At 38.0% G+C, this 21,589-nt stretch overlaps 1 protein-coding gene across 1 annotated transcript in view; it reads right to left on the bottom strand.

The window, feature by feature from the left end:
• ST8SIA4 (ST8 alpha-N-acetyl-neuraminide alpha-2,8-sialyltransferase 4) overlaps positions 1–21,359 on the bottom strand; it is a 54,519-nt gene extending 33,160 nt beyond the window's left edge. Inside the window, exons 1-3 of the mRNA XM_005495521.4 lie at positions 21,225–21,359; positions 16,623–16,754; positions 7,482–7,739 (exon numbers count right to left, since the gene is read on the bottom strand). Coding sequence (XP_005495578.1) covers positions 7,482–7,739; positions 16,623–16,754; positions 21,225–21,337 — 503 coding nt within the window. The 5' untranslated portion in view covers positions 21,338–21,359. The remainder of the gene's footprint in view (positions 1–7,481; positions 7,740–16,622; positions 16,755–21,224) is intronic.
• Positions 21,360–21,589: the final 230 nt, after the last annotated feature.

The raw sequence follows: 21,589 nt of genomic DNA, 5'->3' as shown, positions 1-21,589 counted from the left end.
TAATTGGACATGAAAGAAAAATTAAGGGCTTGAGCAAGCAGAAGAGGAAAAAAAGAGTTCAAGACTGAAGAGAACCTCACAGCTGGACTACACTCAATCTACATGCAAGAAGCACACTGCCCTAATATTTGGGTGCATATAGCACATCTTTTGACACGGTTCTCTAAATAAAGGCGTGCAGCAGTGCTGTGGTAACTTTCACACAAGCCCAAAAAAAGTGGAATTTACAAAAAACAACATGCACCAACTTCCTATTTCCCCCAACAAATACAATTATTAGTAAGTGTATGATTCTCACATGTTCTGCATACTTCTGTGGCTACTGACAAAAACTAAAATTGCTTCAAATTAACCATAGGAATCTGAAATAAATAGTGAATCCTCTAACATACCCATTTCATCTCTGTTCTTATCCATGGTACGACAGAGGATGTTTCATGAGAACTGCAAGGTTAGAGGCTAAGGTGAAGAAGGGCAGATTCTATTCACATACAACAATCATGAGGGGTTTTTAGTATGTGCCATGTAAAATATTAACCTGATACACCCTTTCACAACACAAGTTCACAAAAATACTTAATCTATGACTTCAGTATGAAGATGGTTTTTGTAACATGACCTGCAAAAAAACTTCATTAATTCCTGCTGCCCAGATTAGAACTTCAGCTGCTAATCAACAAATTCATTCTTCCGAGCATCTCCCTGAACATCAGTGACTGAAATCCAAGTTATCAACTGACACAGAAAGTGGAGTGTCAGAAGAACACTCCACTTTAGAAGGCATTTTAGAAAGAGCTGCAAAACACATTATTTACATCTTTATTGTGTGTCCTGCTGCAAAATTACACATGGATTAGATTTGCTGTTCTTCCCAATACTATTCCTTTGACAAGAAAATAAAGCAATAAATTTCTATCACTAAAAGTTTTTTGCGTGTATAAAAAAATTATTTAAAAAATCCTACAAAAACTACACCAGTGAAATATTAAAAATAATATTTTACTGCATGAAAAACTACGAAACGGAACTTAGCAGTATCATGAACACCTGTGCCTTAGCCTTTTTATGTGAAAATGCCATCACACATTACTATCTACAAAGAGCATATTCTGTAGGGCAATTATGAAGATCCACATAATTGATACAACTCTGATACAAAAAATTAAAAAAAAAATTACAACATTATCAGGACAGAAAGGGTTAAAAATTATTACCCTTGCAATAAATTCAGAAAAAAACTATGATTTTCATTGTTTTATATAAGCACTTGGGGGCTGTTAAAATAGAATACAGAAAGCAGCAGCAGTTTGAACTTTCCAAAATGGAGAACAGCTAAAAAGCCAGATATTTAGATTAAGACTCTTCTGAACCTTTTCACCTCTTAAAAAACAATCAGTGGGGGGGGGGGGGGGGGGAACCAGCACAGTGCTCCTGAGTTTCCAACCGTTTAGAAAACTAATAAATTAAAAGCTATGTATTATCAACAATAGGAGTAGGTGACTTAAAAAAATTAGTATCCTTTTTTCTCAGAATAGTTACAAGAAGATTCAAGGAAGATTCAGACTAATCCTGTCTGCCTCTACATTTGAATGCTTATAGGATATGTAATTATTCAAGCAGCCTCTTTAGAACCCATGATCATTTGTATATAGTTGTAGAGAAGTCACTTTCTACTGGTATTTCTTGAGCTTTCTAGACTTCTGTCCTTAAATATCCTCCTAAATCACCTACTTAAGGACTAACATCTTTTAAAAAATAAAAAAACACAATAATCCTAAAATGTGGCTACAATGAGTCAAGCCTTCTCCAAGGCTCTCCTGAGGTGGAGACCACTCACACCTGGCTGACTGGAACAACTCCACCAGAGCTCCCCTTTTCTAAGACACTCAAATCCCTGAATGAGAACATTGGAAGATGATGGCTTTCCTCTGCTTTAATTTAATTTTTCAATGTAGTGTGACAAGTTCAAGGAAGAAACAGAAGGCAAAAATAGAGCTGCCACATTTGAGTTCTGAAAAAGTTCTAATGATCTAGTCATGATGTATTCAGATGTTATTTTTAGAGGAAGACTCATGCTTTAAAATATATGTGTTAAATTGGCAACTTTGTTTTCAACAGATCTGCTGGGTCCAAACTCTACTTGGCATGATGGCCATGGTCCAAGCAAGGTGTACTAAAAAAAAAATTGAAGATAAAAGCTGATATGAATTACAAAAACCAAGTTCCAGGATATAGGCAAATTAATATTCTTAATACCTTTATTCTGACAAATTTATGATGCTTTTTTTCCTAGGGTCTGAAAGAACAACATACATTAATGAAGCTACTACTAATTTCTTCTGCCAGACCCTATCTGCAGTCTTCTGCTTGTACCATATACAATGCTTGCTTCTGCATATCACAGAAATATTCACCTATAGCTGACAAAAATCAATACACTAGGGAGAAAGTCACATCAGATTATCCTCACTTATGTACAGGGTAAACCAAGACATCTGTTAAAGGATGTATTCTTTCCTCTCAAAAGGAAAAAAAAAAAAGGACTACAAGCTTTTTCATGTCAACTTCACTAATCACATGGATGGTAAAGTTAAAAAACAAAAGTCAAAGTATTCTGGAAAAATAGAGCTGCATTTGCCCAGTAAAATTTTATCACTAGTGATGGCAAAAACATCCATTTGGTTCCTAAATGCTGGCAGAGCCACCAGGAAAAACTACGGTGAGAAAAGCAGAGTTGTAACATATAAACTAGGCACTTCAATCCAAAGAAAGAAGGAACTAATATCTTCTCACGGCTTTTCCTTGTCAAAGCAGCCCTAACCTACTGAAAAAGTTTCACTCAACAGGCCTCTTCTCCATACTGTCCAACTGAAATGAAAGGGACTTTTCTAGAAGTGGGGTTACCACAAGAAAAAAAACACAATACATTTACTAGGGTTTGTTTGACTGGTTGGTTTTAACCAAATTACTCCAAAACTGAACTTGGCCTCTGCTTTTGTGTAGGTCTCGTCACTAACGTCCAATTAAATTATTTAAATATATATATATATAACTACTTACTCTGATTTTTGATATTGTTCAAATTCTGAACCCAAAGCTGAACTGTTTGGTACATATTGGTTTCCAAAAGTAATTCCAAATTATTACTTGGCAATACTTGGCATTGTTATTTTCCACTGGCCCAAAATATAGCTTCATTTCTCAGAAACTCCTACATAACCACTGCATTTCAAAATATACCACTTATTATAAGAAGTTCATCTGCTCTGTAAGATGCAACAGTTAACTCACCCCTGGGCTGGTAATTTCAGCATGAGAAAGTGCATAAATATGGGAACAAGATGTACTTATTCAGGTAATCAGATATTTTGGAGTGCTTCAGACTGTGTCTGGTTATAGATCAAAATGCAGGACACTGAAGCTTGGCACTAGAAGAGAGTAGCAGGGACACACAGATCAATAGCTCCTTATGGAGTATAAAAACATGAGAGATAAAAAGGAAAAGTATATGGGAATCAGAAAACAGTTCACAGTCATCACAGTTTGGGATTCTTTTACAAACAGAGTCTCCTCTCTTCCCATTTTAATTTGACGGACCATATTTTCTACTGTCAAAATAGGCATGACTTCACTAAACTTGTGAAATTTCTGCATGTTTGTCCATTATTATTAACACTTTCACTCCATTTATAGGATCTTGAGTTAATCAATAGTGAAAATATTGTTGGATATCTGTTGTGTCCTCTTCATTGTCACAGACTTTCACTCTCAGTTTGATTATTAAATTAATGGTAATGTTGGTGTTAACTCTAACCTAAGAACTGCTCCTCTAAGAAACAACTCTCAGAGACAAAGTTTTCCTTCAGATTTCACCCCCCTTCCCCTCCCCCCTCCAATAAAATACAATCAAAATCAATGGAATATATTTAACCAGAATAGTATGACATACTTGTCATAGCACATAGACATAAGGCACTTAGTATCAGAAGATTCTACAAAACTGTCCTTCACCAGCCTATACATTTGGATCCATTCAGAAACTCCTTTCAAGTATACCATCAGGCAACACATAAGTGAGGACATTTTACTTCTAAAGAGATCAGATAAAAGTAAAAAGATTACCAGACTGTCATGGTACATTTTAATACCAGAGTCCTAACAGCAATACTGGTAAGGGTTTATGAAGCACTCCAGAATTTCATAATTACACCATGTGATTACATACCAAGTGATGTACAGTTTTTCTGAAGGGAAGATGAGGAATGTAGGAAACTAACTCTGATGACTGATTTGTTTTTTACTTTAACTTCAGTTACAAACAAATTCCTTGTTATTTAAACAGATGCTATATAACTATACATGCATTGAGATGTAAATAAATAAATATCCCATAGTTTAAATTATAATATGTAAATTCTAAAAAATCTTAAATTTCATTTGTAAATTAAAAAAACCCCATGGCATTTAAACTCCCTATAGGCAGGAGGGCCAAGCACGTTATTCTCAAAACATCAGAGATTATTAATCAGAATATTGTCAGACTCACTAGTTGTTATACAGACCACTTAGTTGTCATACACCATATGAGAGATGTTTCATGGAATCATAGAATGGTTTAGGTTGAAAGGGGGCCTTAAAGATTATCTAGTTCTAAATCCTCCACCATCGTCACGGAGAACTTTCACTAGACCAGGTTGCTCAGAGCCCCATACAAAATGGCCCTGAACACGCCCAGGGATGGGACATGCAGAGCTTCCTCAGGCAACCTGTTCCATTTCCTCATCATCTTTACAGAACATGCGCATCTCTCACCAGTCTAAACTCCTGATTAGCAACAGTAACTTCCTACTGATTTTATTAAGCTCCACCAAGTCTCTAGAATATTATCTTTCCTCCATGTAATTGAACTAGTTAAAACCTCCTATCAGATATCATCACCTAGCTTCATGGCTAGTTAAAATGTGCAGAAGAGCATAGGGATGACTGCAAAGAAATTTAGCACATGATTTAAAATGAAGTATGTATCTTGCCTTCCCTATGAAAATTTTAATCTAGAAAATTTAGCATCTAATTTTTTCTGTAGTCTTGTGTCCTGGCGTGATTTGTTCGCCTGCTTTGTGCCCAAAAATGCATCCTATAGCTTTAAGCTAAACCCAGAGAGAGAGAAAGAGGAAAGAGAAGTGATAACATCTTTTTGCCACCTGTGTTTTAAAACACAGAGATAAGACTCTTGCTTTTTCTCAACTCGTGGCTTTTTCTCTCTAGAGAAAAACAGATGGAGTAGTTTCTTTCCTTTTTAAGTTAGCTTTTCATTTGTTAATTGAAGCAGAAGATTTTCCTGATCAGTAGCTCTGTCTTCTAGAACTATGCAGCTTTTCTCCAATCCAAAAAGCAAAACATTGTCCAGGGCCCCCCCGACATTGCATGGTGGTCCAGAGACCAGCTACAGACTCAGTAAAAGACTGAACCACACTACAGAAAAAATTCTGGATCTCTTCAAAGCAGTGTTATGAACAAAAATTCGGTTAATATTTTTTTTGTGAGAAAGAGTTACAGGGACGCAACCAGGTCTCTGTCTCTGCCAGGGTTCTTGGTGTTTTGTCATGGGAATCACGGGTCGTTGTAGCTTATCTCCTCTTTTGTATTAGTAAAAGGCCTGGCTGGGTGGGGTGATGGCCCTTCCCCGAGGCAGTGCGCTCTTCCAACATAGGGAAGACACCTGAGAGGGTGGGGGGGTTATGCAAAGTGACTCCAAAGACCAGAATGCTTTGTGGGACCCTGACTCCAAACCCACAGAGAAAACCCCAAAAACAACGAGCCAAATAAGAATTGAGAGACTAAAGTGATGTCTGGACATGAGGAGCCAATTGCTGAGCCTGCAGAGATGTAGAGCCCCTCTCAACCTGAGCAGAGAGTCGTCCCGACGCCAGGACCAGGCAGGACAGAGCCAGGGAAAGTAAGATCTGACGGGGGACACCACGCCCTAAAGGCTCCCACGAGGCCTGGATTCCCCGGCTCTGCCCCTGGTGGACAGAGCTGCGCATATCCTCCTCCTCTGAGTCGCCCTGGGAGACGCGATGGGGACTGCAGCCCTGCCAAGCCGCCCAATCCTGAGCTGATCACTTTTAATAAAGGCATTAAAAAGGAGAAGAAGTCTCCTGGCCCTGTTTATTTCAAGCAGCAAAAAGTTTTATTATTTAACATTATTCATTCTTTCCATACCTGTAAACAACTTGCTTGTTAAATAAACAAATTTTTCACTTTCTCCAAGAAAAATACTTTCAAACTTGTAAGAACTTGTGAAAAAAAAGTTGCTAAAACCTACTCTTCAGTATAAAGGATACGGAACATTTCCTTTCAGAGCACTTCCTCCTAAATTTGTCCAAAACCACGACATCCTGTTAAATGAATCACACTTAATCTCAGAGAAAATACAAAAGCATGCCATAGGCTACATGCAGTTTAAAACCATGATAATTAATTTTAGATTTCCTCTGCAGTAAGTAAGGATGCTAATTTCAATAACTAGTGGTACAAGTATGACTAACAAGGAAAATGAAAGAGAAGTGTGTTATTACTTCAGTTGCAACTTGTTAAAATAACTTTCAAATTAAATATAAAACTCATGTATATTCTTTTATTTATGTACTGCAAAACCATTATTTTTCTTTTCCATGTCCTTTCACTATTTATTGTCCTCATCACTCTTTAAGGTGAGAAAAGGAAAAAGCAAATAACTTGTAATGACTAATATATTTCTATATGGCTTTCTGTCACAGTCTTCCTTTTTTTTTTCTGTCCTTTCACCCTTCTCAAACCAAATCAATTGAAACTTCTGCTTCAAAAGCAGAAGTACCCATCTCTTGCTCAGCATTTTCTACATAATGCCAACATGTCAAATGAGGCCAGCTTTGACATGATACATGAAATCCAAAGGCCCTCTACTCTGTGTGTCTGAAGAACAAATAAAAAGAGAAACATATCATTTTCCTCCAAACTGCAAGAATAGATTCTTAAACCAATGTGAAGGAATATATTAGGGTGACTTCCCACTACCTCAGGGGCATCCTCATTTAACGTCAATATACTACACTGAAATTTTACTACATGCTACTCAAAAGTAATGTAGTAATTTACAAAAGGCCATCAATGCTGACCAAAAGCTAAAAAAGAGTATTCTTAAAAAGAAACCATTTTGCATTTCTTCAACCAAGACCTCTGTAAGAATCATTTTGTCTGGAATAAGCACAGCAAAAACCAAAATTAAGTAATGCAAACCTCTCCCTTGTTTTATTTTCACAATAATCTTCTTATCAATAATATAAGCATGAATTTAAATTTGGGGAACCACATGTTGGTGGATAATGTTTCAGATTAATTTAGCTAATGCCAGTAATATGTATGTCAGATTAAAACATTTCTCCCAGATTTTCTGCAAGAAACATAGTACCCTGCATCTTCAACAGCAGATAAAAACTTACCTTATTACAAAGTCATGGCCGTCAATCTCTTTTCCACAACCACTCTTCAGAAGGACGCCAGAATTCCCAACAACTGCACAGGTTTTAAATCGGCGATTTTTCATTGGGGAAACTTCAGGGAGAAGGCTGTGCAAATCCTGAGAAATATTTAGAGTGCGATGTCTATCCAGTACATAATGAATTACATCTCCAGGCTTGAAGCTGCTTTTGACCACTGAGACATCTCTTTCGGCATCCAAGAACTGGAGAATATTCTTCCTGCATTGACAGAAAAATGTAGAGACAAAACCCAACACTCCCTGCTCAAATGGAATTTTATCTAGCAGCAGTATAGACTGCACAAACCATACATCATAAAGCAGAGGGCAAACAGTGTCAGTCCTGCCAGGGTAATTTCCCATGCTCTAGGATTGAGTTAGAGCAAAGCTTTTAGGATGGAGTTAACACTGTGGTTACAATGTAACACACAAATACTACAGAACGAGTGCTTAATGCCTTCTACGCACAAAGACAAAAGAGATGAAGGAAAGATAACTGAAAATTTGAAGGCATGCTGTGTTTGACTATCTTCACAAAATTTTGGAATTAAGACATTTTTAAAAAGAACTGTGGCAGTTTGTTTTCATAAAAACAAATTTAAAATCACACCTTGACTCCTCTCTCAGAAGGGGTTTAACATGCAAGGGATTTAGAAAACAAGTTCTATACCTCGTAACTCAGTGGGAGAGATTGTCTAATAAACTCTGTCCAAAGCTTCCATTCTGTCCCCAACAGAACGGTAGAAATAAGGGTCTAAAAATTGGCACATGTTCAAAACATAGATTCAAAATAGATACATAATGACTGCAATGTTATGACTAATGTATGCAATGACTGACGCTTAACTGGCAGAGTAGGGCAGTCTTCAGTACGCCCTTGACATAAAAAGCTGAAAAAATTCCTAGGCCAGAGATGGAGGAGCTACTGATGGCTCAGGATTGCAAGTCAGCTGTCTTAGGTTGCAAATGCAAGATGTGGCCAGAGATGTGTTTTCAATTGCTATCTGTTAAAACCAGGTGGGATAATTTTCTTTATCTCTTCAACAACCAATCCTCCCTCTGGGGATATATCTTCTGTTAATGGGCCATTGAGTCTCACAGCATGACTGATAAAATTACATCATCCCACTGTGAGATGCTCCATCCAGGGGGAGGAGCCAAGCATTCCTACCTGGATATAATCTGCCATTTAGAACACCACAGGCAGCTTTTTCCCACTAGAATCCAAGAAGATCAGCCTTTTCCTGCTAGATTCCCAAAAAAAGACCAGACCCATCTACAACACCACTGTACCTTCAGAGAAAACCTACACCCTTTCTACTGAGTCATTGTTTCAACAGAAATACATCTGTCACTTTGGGAGGACTGCAGCCACCATTTAATCAGACTGCTACCACCACCCTGACCCACAGGGTGTCAAGTTGTATTCTGACTCTGTCAGTGCTATTTTTTATTACTGCATCTTTATTTTTACTTTTCCTAATAAAGAACTGTTATTCCTATTCCCATATCTTTGCCTAAGAGCTCCTTAATTTCAAAATTATAATAATTCAGAGGGAGGGGGTTTACATTTTGCATTTCAAGAGAAGCTCCTGCCTTCCTTAACAGACACCTGTCTTTTCAAACTAAGACATGAGCGAAGCTTTACAAGCTTGTGTCCACCTGTGAAGCAGGTATGTTTGTGAAGAAAAATCACATCTGAACCAAGTACAACCCTCTTATGGAAAAGACAAGGAGTGCTGAAACAGGTCAGGGTGTTTAGTACATATTTTCTACTAGAAACCTCTGCATCTACGAAGATAAGAAGAAAAACAAAAACTTAGTATTTTTCACTGTTGTCAGTAGGTAAGGTGGAATTTAAAAAAAAAATTGATATTTTGTTAACTAAAAGAATGTTTTTTACATATTAAGCTTCTAAAGAAAAACTTCCATAGAGCACAACCAATCAGGAAAAGATGACTAGAAATGTTATGCTAGCAGTTGTAACACTTAGTCACAGCCATAAAGGTGAAACAATCCCCCACAAATTAAAAGAGATGAACAATAGAAACACCCATACTCACTAGCCAGCTCTTGTGTTGCTGCCTCAAGAAAGAAGAGTATGTCTGAATCTTGCATGGATTCAGATCTTAAAAGCCATAGGAAAAGTGAAACATAATATAAAGGGTTTTTAAGTAATTCCTCTCATTTCCTAAACTTGGCCAAAAAAAAAAAAAAGGAAAGAATATCTGGAATATGTTGGGCTGTTACAGCTGTCACACATGAAGCAAGCAGCCTCACAGTAAAGGCAACATGCTGAGGCATATGAGGGACTCAGAAAAGCAGGATAAACAATCTTAAAATCCTTAGTTTAGCCTTTGCTAAGGCCAGGCAAGGTATTTCTGTAAAAAGGAAGATGAAGACTCCAATTTGGCCTTTAAATTGAATGGACTTTAAATCTCCTTGGGTTTGATAGCTTAACTTTGTGGGCGCTCTGCAACAGATAGATCAACTGATACAAAACAAAAAAGAAAAGGAAAGAAAGAATTGCCTAATCTAGAAGTATTAAAAATTACTGCAATAATTCATCACATAGGAAGAGATCTACTATTGCTGGAGCTGTAAAAGATAATATGATTCCATCAAAACCTACAAACATCATCGGCCAAGCTATCAAGAAACTCATTTCACATCAACTTTGATGTGAGAAGGGATTACCACTGATGAATGTCAAAACCTCAAAAAATTAACTGCAATTCAGAGGAACTAGATTTCCAACTACAAAAAGTCACATGATCACCAGAAGATTTGCTTTAGTTCCTGTTATCTATAAAAAATTGGCCTTAAATTGCCCATGCCAGCAAAAAAATAACAACATTTGCGCATGAATGCAGTATCTTCTGTATTATTTTTAAAAGAGGAAGGCACTGAAGTTACGCAAACAGTGTCAAAAAAGTAAAAGCACATTGGCTTCCATTATTCATTTGGGTGCTTACATTCAAAACTCATTTATCTATATGCTTATAAAAGTCCTCCAAAGATTTTCATGTAGACCTGAATTAGAATCAGATAATCAACCACTCACTTAACACAGCCAAAATTTCCAAAATGTCTACAGAATTTATTTTTCAATAAAATGCTGAGATAGTCAGAAATGTCTAATCTTAGTATCTTCTCACATATTCAAAAATATTTTCTTATCTGAGGCTGTCATTATGTTAACATTAAATCATGTTAACATTAAAATATTTTTTATTGATTCATCTGACTGTATGCATGTATCTTCTGATACTGACAGTAATATGATAAATAATGCAGAGTCCATGCTATTATTTTAAGTTCCTCTGTGCTACTGACTCACTGATACCATGGTAATAACAGTACTTCCAATTTTCACAAGTAAGCACTAATCTACCTCAAACTGCATACTAAACTCAAAAGTAAGCTCAACTGTAAGGGAAAAAAGAGCAGTGTTTTTAGCAAACCTTGAAGAAACAATGTTCTGCAGCCTTAAGCTAAACTGTGTAAACAGTTTCATTTAAGGTGGTTTTCAAGTTTTTTTATGACAAATAAAACTGTGTCAGGGTGTGACCTGAGCCATTTTGTGGTCAGGTGAGACTGATGTGACTCACCCTTAATTACAGTAAAGCAGCTGCTTGGAACATGTTTACACGACTCAAAAAAACCACAGTGTCATAATCTGTGACTGACCTACGGTTTTTCTTTGATAAGCAGAAACAGATCTCCATAACATTTAAGTACCAACAGAAACTCCGGGTTCTCTGATGAGTTCATGCAACAGTAATATCTCTGAACTGCTTTCCAAATGTTAAGACTATGTACTGCTCTGGCGCAGCACGATGGCATTTTTCTCATTTCACACATTTTTCTAGTTTCATTTTGTACTGTGGTCTTTGTACCACAAAACTATTATACAATCTCAAACTGTTCTTCACCTGCCACAGAACTGTGTGAATGAACAAAAGAAAATAGACCACTAGACAATTTGAAGATTACAAAACCATGTATATTTTTAGACATTCTTAAGAAAACGGAAATATGACTGTCAATGCTTTTTCTGGGGAAAGTCACTTTTGTAAAGGAAGGCAGTGCCATAATTCATTGCGCCTGGACTTGAGTAGACCCCCCCAGGTGTGAGGAGAAGCCTCTAGAGTGCATCCTAAGTGCCCAGGAAGTTTCACCAGCAATCACATTATGGAACAGAGATGGACTTGATCCTCTCTGTGCCCACTGAAGATATGCCTTTGCCTACATGTCCCCAAGCCCATGTTTATCTAATATGTTCCTAATAATCCCGTGTGGTGGGGACTTGACAACCTCCCCAGGCACCTCTGTCAGTGCTTCCCTGGCCTTACTGGAAGCATAGTAATCCTCAGATCTTTTCCACAGAAGCTGAGGCTGCTCTTGTTCCTTATGTCTTGCTTAGGCCTACACCTTATTCTTAGCAATATCCTTCATTTACCTGGGAATAAAAAACCACTCAACTTTTTTTTAAAAACTTTTATGCTGTAGATTTCTACTCCCTCCTCTTGATTTCCTGCAGACTGTCTCTGACAGGCCTTCATAAACAACCCCACTTTTCAATCTATCAAATCCTAACTCTGCTTTGCACTCCACAGCTGGAAAGTAGAAGGTGGCGCTCAGCCTTTAGAATCACCAGGGATTGCAACCTAGATAAAACATTATTTTTTTGCCAGGTAAATTATTTTAATTAAAAACAACATGAAAGAACAAACTCTGTGGTCACAGCTTACTCTTTTACATGACTAGAGTTCCAGCTCCTGCTGGTTTCTTGAGGAAGCAGTGAGGACCACAGCACCTGTGCTAGGTTTTACTTGAGTCTGAAAGGGTTTCAAGAAAAGCTCTTCAAGAAAAGCAGTCTTTAGAATCATAGGATAGCTTGTGTTGGAAGAGGACTTGAAAGATCATCTAGTTCTACCACTAATTTGGATTTGTTAAAAACATACCTAGCTGCAAATAACCCTGGAAGGGCTTTAAGGAATTTCCAGCTGATGGATGTCACACAAACAGAAACACTTTAATTCAAGAGAGTGGGCATGCAAAAGGAAGGTTGTCCATACACCAGCTTTTGAAGAAGATAAGCAAGGTAGAGTAAGATAGATTGGCAAGCAAAAATCTCCTGAGGATTAATATGACTAAACCAGACCAGAGAACCCTGGATTCTATGTCTTTGACACAAAAACAATCAGAAAGAAACAGTGCAAATGGCTTTGGAACATTGCTCCAAAAGCTTCAGAGCAGTTGTAGTGCTCCATTGCTGAGTTGTATTTACTACATAGCAATTGTAGTGCTCCTTTGCTGGCTCTGTATTTACTGCTAGCACTTCAGGGACTTATCAGAGCTATTTCACACTAACTTGTAAGACAAAAATTGATAATAATTGGAACCTTTTGAAGGAGGAAGATGCTTTTTTTTTTTTTAGATGCTGCTGACATCATACAAATTGTCACACTTTTTGGACAGGAAATAGTCTCTGTTACATTGTAGAGATAAATACATTGCCAATGCAGTTATTTAAAAATTTGCCTTCCTGCAATTCATAACCTTATTTTGCTCCTTTCAGCATAAACTACCATATTTACTTAAAAGTAAGTAGAAAAAAGTCGCAGACAGGAAACTGTAGTTCATTTCACACAGGTCATAGATGTGCTGTCATCAGTCCTGTGTGGAAGGCCTTCTCAAACAGGTTTGTACCATTGCAGACACATTCCTACTTTCTGAAACTATAGCCTTCATTACAAATGAAGTCTCCTTATTTCTATAAGCATGAGGAAAACTTTCACATTGCTACAGAGAGTAGAAAGGACATAAGACATAAAACCTTAGCAGATGTTGGACTCCTCTTCATGACTGAAATAACACAGATAGAAAAGGGAGCCAAGAAAGCAGTCTTCTTCCCTTTCATCCCTTTGTCACAGGAATGATCAATTCTTCTTCAAAGAAGTTGCCAGCAATGAGAAAGCAACATCTGTTGCAAAAACCAGTCTCCTACTAAATCAATCACTGTAAAGGCAGAACATTTCACACAGCCCCAAGTAAATAGTAATACTAATCAGTAATACCCATAATTTTCACCTCAATCACAGAAAGTCTAGCACTTTCTTCTTAAGCCTGCTTAGTATCTCCAAAAGGCTGCTGCCTTCCCAAGAAGGCTGCTACACTCCACAGACTGCCTTTTCTGGCTGTAAAGTTCTAGAGCACCAGAAACCCACTGAAAGCTTTCCATCCTTCCATGGGGTCCTGATGAAGAAGATTTACCACTCATTGACTCCTATCTGAGCTTGGCTTTGCCAAGAATTCCTAAGGCCTTTGAGGCTGACAGACACATCACTAACTTGAGCAAAAATAAAATGGTGAGAGACGATGACCACTAAGTCAAGAAAGCAATAGCAAAGTACAATATTCTAGATACCAATCAACATGATTTGACACATCACTGACCAATTGTCCTTGAACAAAGCAAAAAAATACTTTCTACATTTGAAAATTGCTAATGTGGGTGGCAAGCTGAAGTAAGACACAAAAACATCTGTCATTCGTGGATGATTCTAAGTTTTATGAAATATCTTTATGATGCACACTAATGGCTTCACAAATTATGTCTCCACTACTTAGAACTGATAACATTTTATACATTACTCAATAGGCACTAACTTGCTTTTTATTTATCTCTTACTGTTACTTCCTATGATCACACCACAAGACCACCAACCACTCTTCATGTTAACAGCTGCAATTATACACAATGAATCATCTTCATAGTCTACACAGTGCATGCAACATATTATGGAGGGCTAAGCAGTTAGTTAAACCACAAGAATACTGTACGACTTTGCTAGACACTTTTAAAGTTAGTCCTCAAAGGTGTGTAAGTGTAAAACTACAGCTAAAATGCTTCTTACTGTAACATGGAAGAAAGGTGCATAGCAAATCACCTGAAAAAGTGAGAGAATGTACATAATTTAGTCAACATCAGACTGAAATACATCACAAGGGGTTGCATGCAACTTCCTCAGTGAAAAGCATGCCTGATATCCCTCTCTCACTACTGAGAACCATAACTGAATGTGCTATACATGTCAGCAAAGAGGATTGCTGGAAAGATTATGCCTGGTGGGTAGCACTGACTCCTTTCATAGAGTTCATGTCAACTTTTGACCCTAAGTCACATTAATCTAAAATAATTTTCTGGTTCACACCTACCTTCTATGTCTGCCCCAGAGTTCATTAAGGTAGCCATTTCCTCTGAAAACAAGACTGGCAATGTGGACTTCTAAATAATCTCAGCTTTATGCCCTCTATGGTACACTCTTACAATGGAAGAATTACAGTGGAACCTCTACTTCTAGTACTTAAGCCAGTGTACAAGATACACTGCTTTCTTCACTATACTAATGAGACAAAAAAGACCCCCTTCTCTGCACGGTATTTTAAAACCCCACATATAAAAGTGGCTCTTAAGTACACAGTAGTGATTTATTAAATAAGAGAGATTTCCCTCTCTGGAAACAATTAAGAAAAAATTAGAGATTTTGATTTGATTAAGGAGATTTTGATTTGATTAAGAAAAAAATGAGATTTTGAATCTCATTAATCTAGTAGATTGAAATTATTACACATGAAATGATATACATGTATTAACAGGATGAAAACATACTAAAGCATTCTCCACTGTTTTACTTCATTGTCTGAATAACATATTTTGCATTTGGAACAGGTGGAAAATTGGCAGAACCCAAGCTTAATTTTCTCCCTTGATTTTAACCAAAAGGTTATTGTAATACTTTTTCTTGCTTATTGTTTGGCTTGAGCAGTAAAGCGTATCGGTTTTAAATGGTTCTGAAATATGATACTCAAATTTTCAGTAAAATGACTGAGAATAATTGTCTCTACTTATCGTCAATCATTTCCAAATCAGCGTACTTCACAAGTAGAAAAAACTGTTTTTTCCCAACTTTTGGACCCATAACTTATGATACATACATTTCTGAGCTACCTTAGAATTAGACATAAAATAGCAGTCATTAAAAAAATTCTTATATTTCTCATTCAGAGAAGCCATGCTTTTATACATGAAAACAATGCATGATTTAGGGGTTTCTAAACTGTCCTTTAATTTAAAAAAAATTAAAAATAAAAAAAAATAAAAGTAGAAAGGGAAATAGAAACTACATTTTAATTGGAACACATTACTATTTAAAATCTTAATATTCAGAAATCAGGTCTAATCTACTATGCAATTGTTGTTAAAAATAGTTACTTTCCCTCATTTTTCATAGCATGTGGCACTCCTAGAACTCCACAATGCCAATCCATGCTCATGTGTTTCTCTCATGGGCCATCTTCCTGATGAAGATGGGGAAGATACAACACGACACACTCAGAGGCATCTTGCTACTCTCTGAGGCCCCAAGGTGCAGAGATCCACTGTAAAGACACATCAGAACTATCAAACAGTTCAACTCTGCTACTGGGCTGCCCCCTCAGCATAAGCCTAAGGCTCTTTTTGGCCTCATATCAATAAAGGAAACGGCTTAAGACACAGCTATTGTCAGTGTCTGACCCTGTGATGTGGACCAGCCACAGCCACAAGTGGACTCACAACACTTGATGGCCCAGCTACTGACTCCAGACAGCACCCCAGCTGTTTGCCTAAGCTCCCTCTGTAGTCAAGGGAGAAAAGCTGGTATGCTTAAGATACTTTCACCTGTTCTATATCAAACATTTAGCATAAGAGAAAATCATGTCCTAAAAGCACCGGTTTCTCACCACTGACTGTGGAAGAGTTCTAGACAACCAGCTTAAATATGGACATGAATAATAGAGATTGATTACACAGGTCTTACAGTCACAGCCAGGCGAAAACATTTTATTAATTCTTATGAAGGATGACTTTACTTTGAAGCCTAATGTCATACAGTTGCATTTAACACTGAAACCTAAATAGATACACTTTAAAAACAGCCACTTGCAAATGTAAATCAAATTACTGTTTTATAGAGCAAAGGAATCATAAAGCAACATAAATTAAAATAATCATAGGCAAGGTGAAATGAATTGCTTTTTTATTTAGGAAACTCACCTTATTTCCATTACCAAAGAAGAATTGATTTTCCAACCTTCTGCAGCATGTTGGAAAATTGAGGAGCCACCCTTTTGAATTATCTTATCAGAGCTATTGATGATTGATCTACTCACACTCAGTACACCATCCCTGCAATGCAATAGAGAAAGCACACAATTACATCAAGGATAACTCCAGCTTAAGTCATTTACATCCCAAGCCCCAGCAATATATCCTTTTATTCACAAAAAAAAATAAGCAACTATCTCTTAGCTTTCTAAAGAAAATAAACTGTAACAGAAAAAAATCTATGACACAGTTTCTGTAATAGCTGAATACGCAAATTAGGAGCTTAAATTTGTTTATACTTGTAATGGAATAGCCATAACAAGAACTACAATAAACTCCAAATTGTGAATCTGGACAAAACTTCATTATGATTGTAAGGCAGATTCTGCACTTCTAGGTTCCAAATTTCTAGTACTAAACTAAGAATCAAGTATTACATTTCAAGCCTTTGCCCAGCTCATAATCTGCAATACTGGTTTAACAGATATTTTTGGCCTTCTGCTTAAAAACGCTAAAGATTTTTAAGTATGGAATTCTGGAGCTTAAGGACATACAAAATACAAAATTTTCCTAACATTTCATGAAACTTTTGCTTGCACACATCCAAAACATTCCAATTGTCTTATCCTGTCCATCAGTCATATGATTGTAATTTTTTTGGCAAGGTAACCTTAAAAGAAATAAATACAGTAAGCTTTGAGTGATGACCACTGAACACCTGGTGAGCTAGCACAAGCTGCAGTGATATTAGCCAAAAGGATAACATAAATGAGGCAAAGAAGCCAAACACTACAAGCACAACTTAAGGTGTTACAACTAAAACTCATTTTTATCTCCACATCTTTCCATTATCATCTATAGTGTATCATCCACAGTCTTTTAGATGCCAGAGCAATGTTCAGTTGAGTTTAAACATGGCCGTTCACCACAAATATATCAAAGTTGTTGGAGGCAAAAGTCCACCACAAAAAAATGTCTTGTAACTCAGGTGCTCACAGGACACAAAAAAATGTCTTGTAACTCAGGTGTGCACAGGACAATGATATATAGAAATCTGTTTTTCTGTTAAATAAGCATGCTCTGAAATACTGCCAATAACAATAACTTGGAAACAGAATATCTGACTCAGTCCCTTCAATGAACAAAACGGTAAAGATGTGAGCCTGAAAGCTTTCCAGAATTGCTGATACTTGTTTTTCTGCGGCTGTAAGCTTTGATAACAATGGTATCAGAGCCCTTAGTAAGAAACACAGCAACATTACTGGCTGTATATAAAGCAATAATACGTAGTAAAATACACAACAGACTAAACACAAGCAATAGAAAATTAATTAAGGATAATAGGACATTAATTAAGCTAAATTAACAAAACTGGTAATATGCAGCAATTTCTAAAATGTGCTGTCATTGCAAAAGCCCCATTAACTAACAAACTATTACCATACTCCTCACCAAAACTATCCTGCATTACTTGCAGCTCCCTTTCTCCCTCACCCTCATGCCAACACCCTGCAGCCCAGACATCACACTGGTGCAGAGGTAAGGCTGCCATCTACCAAAAACCTACAACTTTAGGTTCATGACCTGTATGCAAATTACCCAAATCCTGCGAACTTGAATGCATGGGAAGATGCTGCAGAAGTCCCTAAATCCAATAGCCAGTATCCAACCAATACCTTTTGCTATATTAACATTTTTTATTCTCTAAAACTTTTCCAAAATCGTTGTAATAATATTAATTACATATATATTCCTGCATATATTTTCTACATGCATTGAGTGCATGCATCTAAAGGCAAATGACCAAATTACATCCAGGTAAAGCTCTCAGTCTAAGAACACTTCAGAGATGTCTCTAGTTTATTCTAGATTAAATATTATTTAGTACACACTTGAACAGTGAAACAAGTGACAAAACTTAGTAACAAAATGCACTGCCAACACTTAAACCATAGCACTCGATACGTGGCTGATTTCCATAGTCACAATTTACAACTGCAGTGAATTACACAGATTGTACACTGAAAAAATGTTAAATTATGTTCTTATGAAAGAAGATCCTAAGCACTTTGTGTTAAAATTATTACTATGAATACAATTGGGCTCATTTAGATGATCCTCTCCCTTTTATTAGATTAATTTTCACTTAAAGCAATATTAAATAAACTAATACATAAAAATCCAAACTTTCTCCAGGTAATTCTTTATTGTGTAAATAAACGAAAGTAATGTGGATTATTTTGTATCTTCTAGAATCATTGCAAATCCTCTCTGATATAACTGAAAGAACTGCCACACTGTGGCAGCAACTTACAACTGACAGTGTCAGCCTTCACTTTGGATTACCTTGTGTTGGTGACCAATCAGACCTATATAACAAGACTCTCTTCTCATGAAGATAGTTCATCAAATAAAGTAACTGACTTCAAGTGTATTCCATTTCAGTAGAAGACGACACTGTCTAAGCAACACTACTCTGTGCATAACATGCATGTTTCATTACTTGCTTAACCTTGAAAGGGACATTACTGTCTATGTGAAGTAGGGTGCACTTCACAGTAATTGTCCTAGCACACTTCTCTATGAAAGTGCACAGCTGGTTTAGAAGTTCTCATGTAACTTGGAATTGTATATAGCCAGTCCATTTTGAGTTGTCTGCTGCCACTAATAACCATAAAATAGGCCACCTTGTACATCCATAACTTCTGAAAGTAAAATAACCCATGGAAAACTGACTTTGCTTGCTCACATGACCAGTCAAAAATAACCCAACATCCCAAACCCCTAATTCAGGAGAAAGTGTAACATCAATAGAGGCAGCAGTGATGAGCAATACATTTTTAGGCTATTTTTTTTGCTTCATACAGTAATGAATGGGACAACAGGCTGTGAAGAGAAAAAATATTTCCATAGTGAAAGTGAGTAGTACCATACAGCACAAGAAGTCTCCCTGATAAAGAAATAGATATCACAATGACTACTCAGAAGTGTATTATAGCTGTATTTTAAAGTGTTTGTTAGGAACATGTGTATTTATAACTAAACACACTTGTTTCCTTCCATTTAATATTAAAACAACAGTTCATTTAAGTAAGGTTTTAAGTTGTGTCAAACAATGTGCAGTGCGCCGAAAGCAGTTTTTTCATTGCAAACTTATATAAAGTGATTTCTGAACAATTTCATCAGTTCCTTCTAGTCTGAGAGGAAGAAGCACATACTAAGAAACACGGGTATCAATGGCAATTCTACCTCACACATTCATTTTCGCATCTGTTTTCACATAGCTGTAACCCCAAATTTTAAACTTCTGTTCATCTCCTAAGAATACAGATAGGTTTGTGGTAGAAACCAGGTTACACTCAGGCTGAACAGGAGGAAGAGATACCAGAAAGCTATAAAAATCTTGAATAAAAAAGGAAGCAAATATTGCACACATAGGTGCGGACAGTCCCTGCCCTCAGCATGTGCCGGGGCGACAGCTGCCCAGCCCAGTTGCCTGTGTCCTCCTCCCTCACCAGACTGCCTGAGAAAGAGGGATGTCCTTCGTCTTTAACTCCGGGGGTCAAGTAGGTTGTAATTGCCTCAGCTTCCCCCAGGCCTGTACGGGTACTTACAACCCCCTTATGCCTCCTCCTTAAATTAAGGCAAGGGCTTACACAAGAGGACAAAAATCTACTGTGAAAGAATTCGACCCACAGTCGACATGCACTAACAAACAGAAAGTATGAGTTCCTACTTAGCTTTTATCGATTACATTGAACGACCAATAAATTCATGCATTGCTCAGAGAAACCAAAATCTTATACATCACCATGGAAAAACCAACTTGGCTGAAAACCTAGCATCTCCACAGAACAGCTGCAAGATGGGAGAAAAATGAGGAATGCAGGATGAATTCACATACATAAAGAGAAAGCTGATGTGCAAAGATAAAAATGGCAAGGAACTCTTCGCGCTTCGTTTTGAGTCAACCACAGGCAGCAAAGGGAAAGAGTATGTAACTAATGGTCTCAGCGAGGGACCAGACTTTCCAGTGGAGGAAGCTCGAGAGCTAAGAGAGCTACACTTTTCTCAGAGCAAGAATCCTTAAGAAAAAGCCACGTTAAGCAAAGCTTCCAGGCAAACACCAAAGCCGGAAGCAGACCTGCATCCCACCACGCCTGGCTGCGAAAGGCAAGAAACCGAGGCACAACGAGCTCCACCGACCGCCGCCGCCACCTCGGGCCGTCCCGGGGCAGCCGCGGATGGGTGAAACTTCCCAGGAGTTCCCCGTTACGGCGCTGGGACGCAACTTCCGAAGCAGGGCAGCTCCTGTCCTTTCCCGTGCACTCGCACCCACCCTCGGCCGCCGAGGCTCGGCAGCTAGCCCCACTCGCCACTCGTCCCGTAGCGGCATCCGGGCCCTCCGGCAGCGCCCGTCAGCGAGAGCGCCGAGCTGCGCAGGTATCGCAAGCTGCGGGTCACAGCCTGAGTAGCTCCGGAGCACCTGACAATCCACACGGCTCAGCCGCCCTCTCGGATCGCCCTCCCGTCACGGCGCCCCGCAGTTACCCGGCGAGAGCTGCCTCCTGGCGCTCCTCGGTCCGTGTTATTTCCTTCGTCGTATAGAAGATGAGGAGGAGACTTATGGTGCACACAGTCCACCTCTTCCTGACAGAACGCATGTCTTCTGCGAAACGTGGCCCCCTCCCCCTTTTCCTTTGTTTATCAGGGGTGTGCAGGAAACAGCTGCACACGCGGCACGAATAGTTAAAAACACGGCGATGTATTTTTTGGTTATTTTTTTCCGAAATAATTACAGGAGATAAAATAAAACCAGGCAGAAGCAGAGGCTGGAGGTTCTTTGGCGTTTAGTTTGTCTCTCTTTCGCCCTGCCAGGCAGCTGGGCTTGCAAGCTCGCCTCGGCCGGGGAGACG

The sequence above is a fragment of the Zonotrichia albicollis genome, chromosome Z (assembly GCF_047830755.1).
Source record: "Zonotrichia albicollis isolate bZonAlb1 chromosome Z, bZonAlb1.hap1, whole genome shotgun sequence".
NCBI classification, from domain to species: Eukaryota; Metazoa; Chordata; class Aves; order Passeriformes; family Passerellidae; genus Zonotrichia; species Zonotrichia albicollis.
Note: the sequence above shows the minus strand (reverse complement) of the source record. Positions and strands in the feature narration are given on the sequence as shown.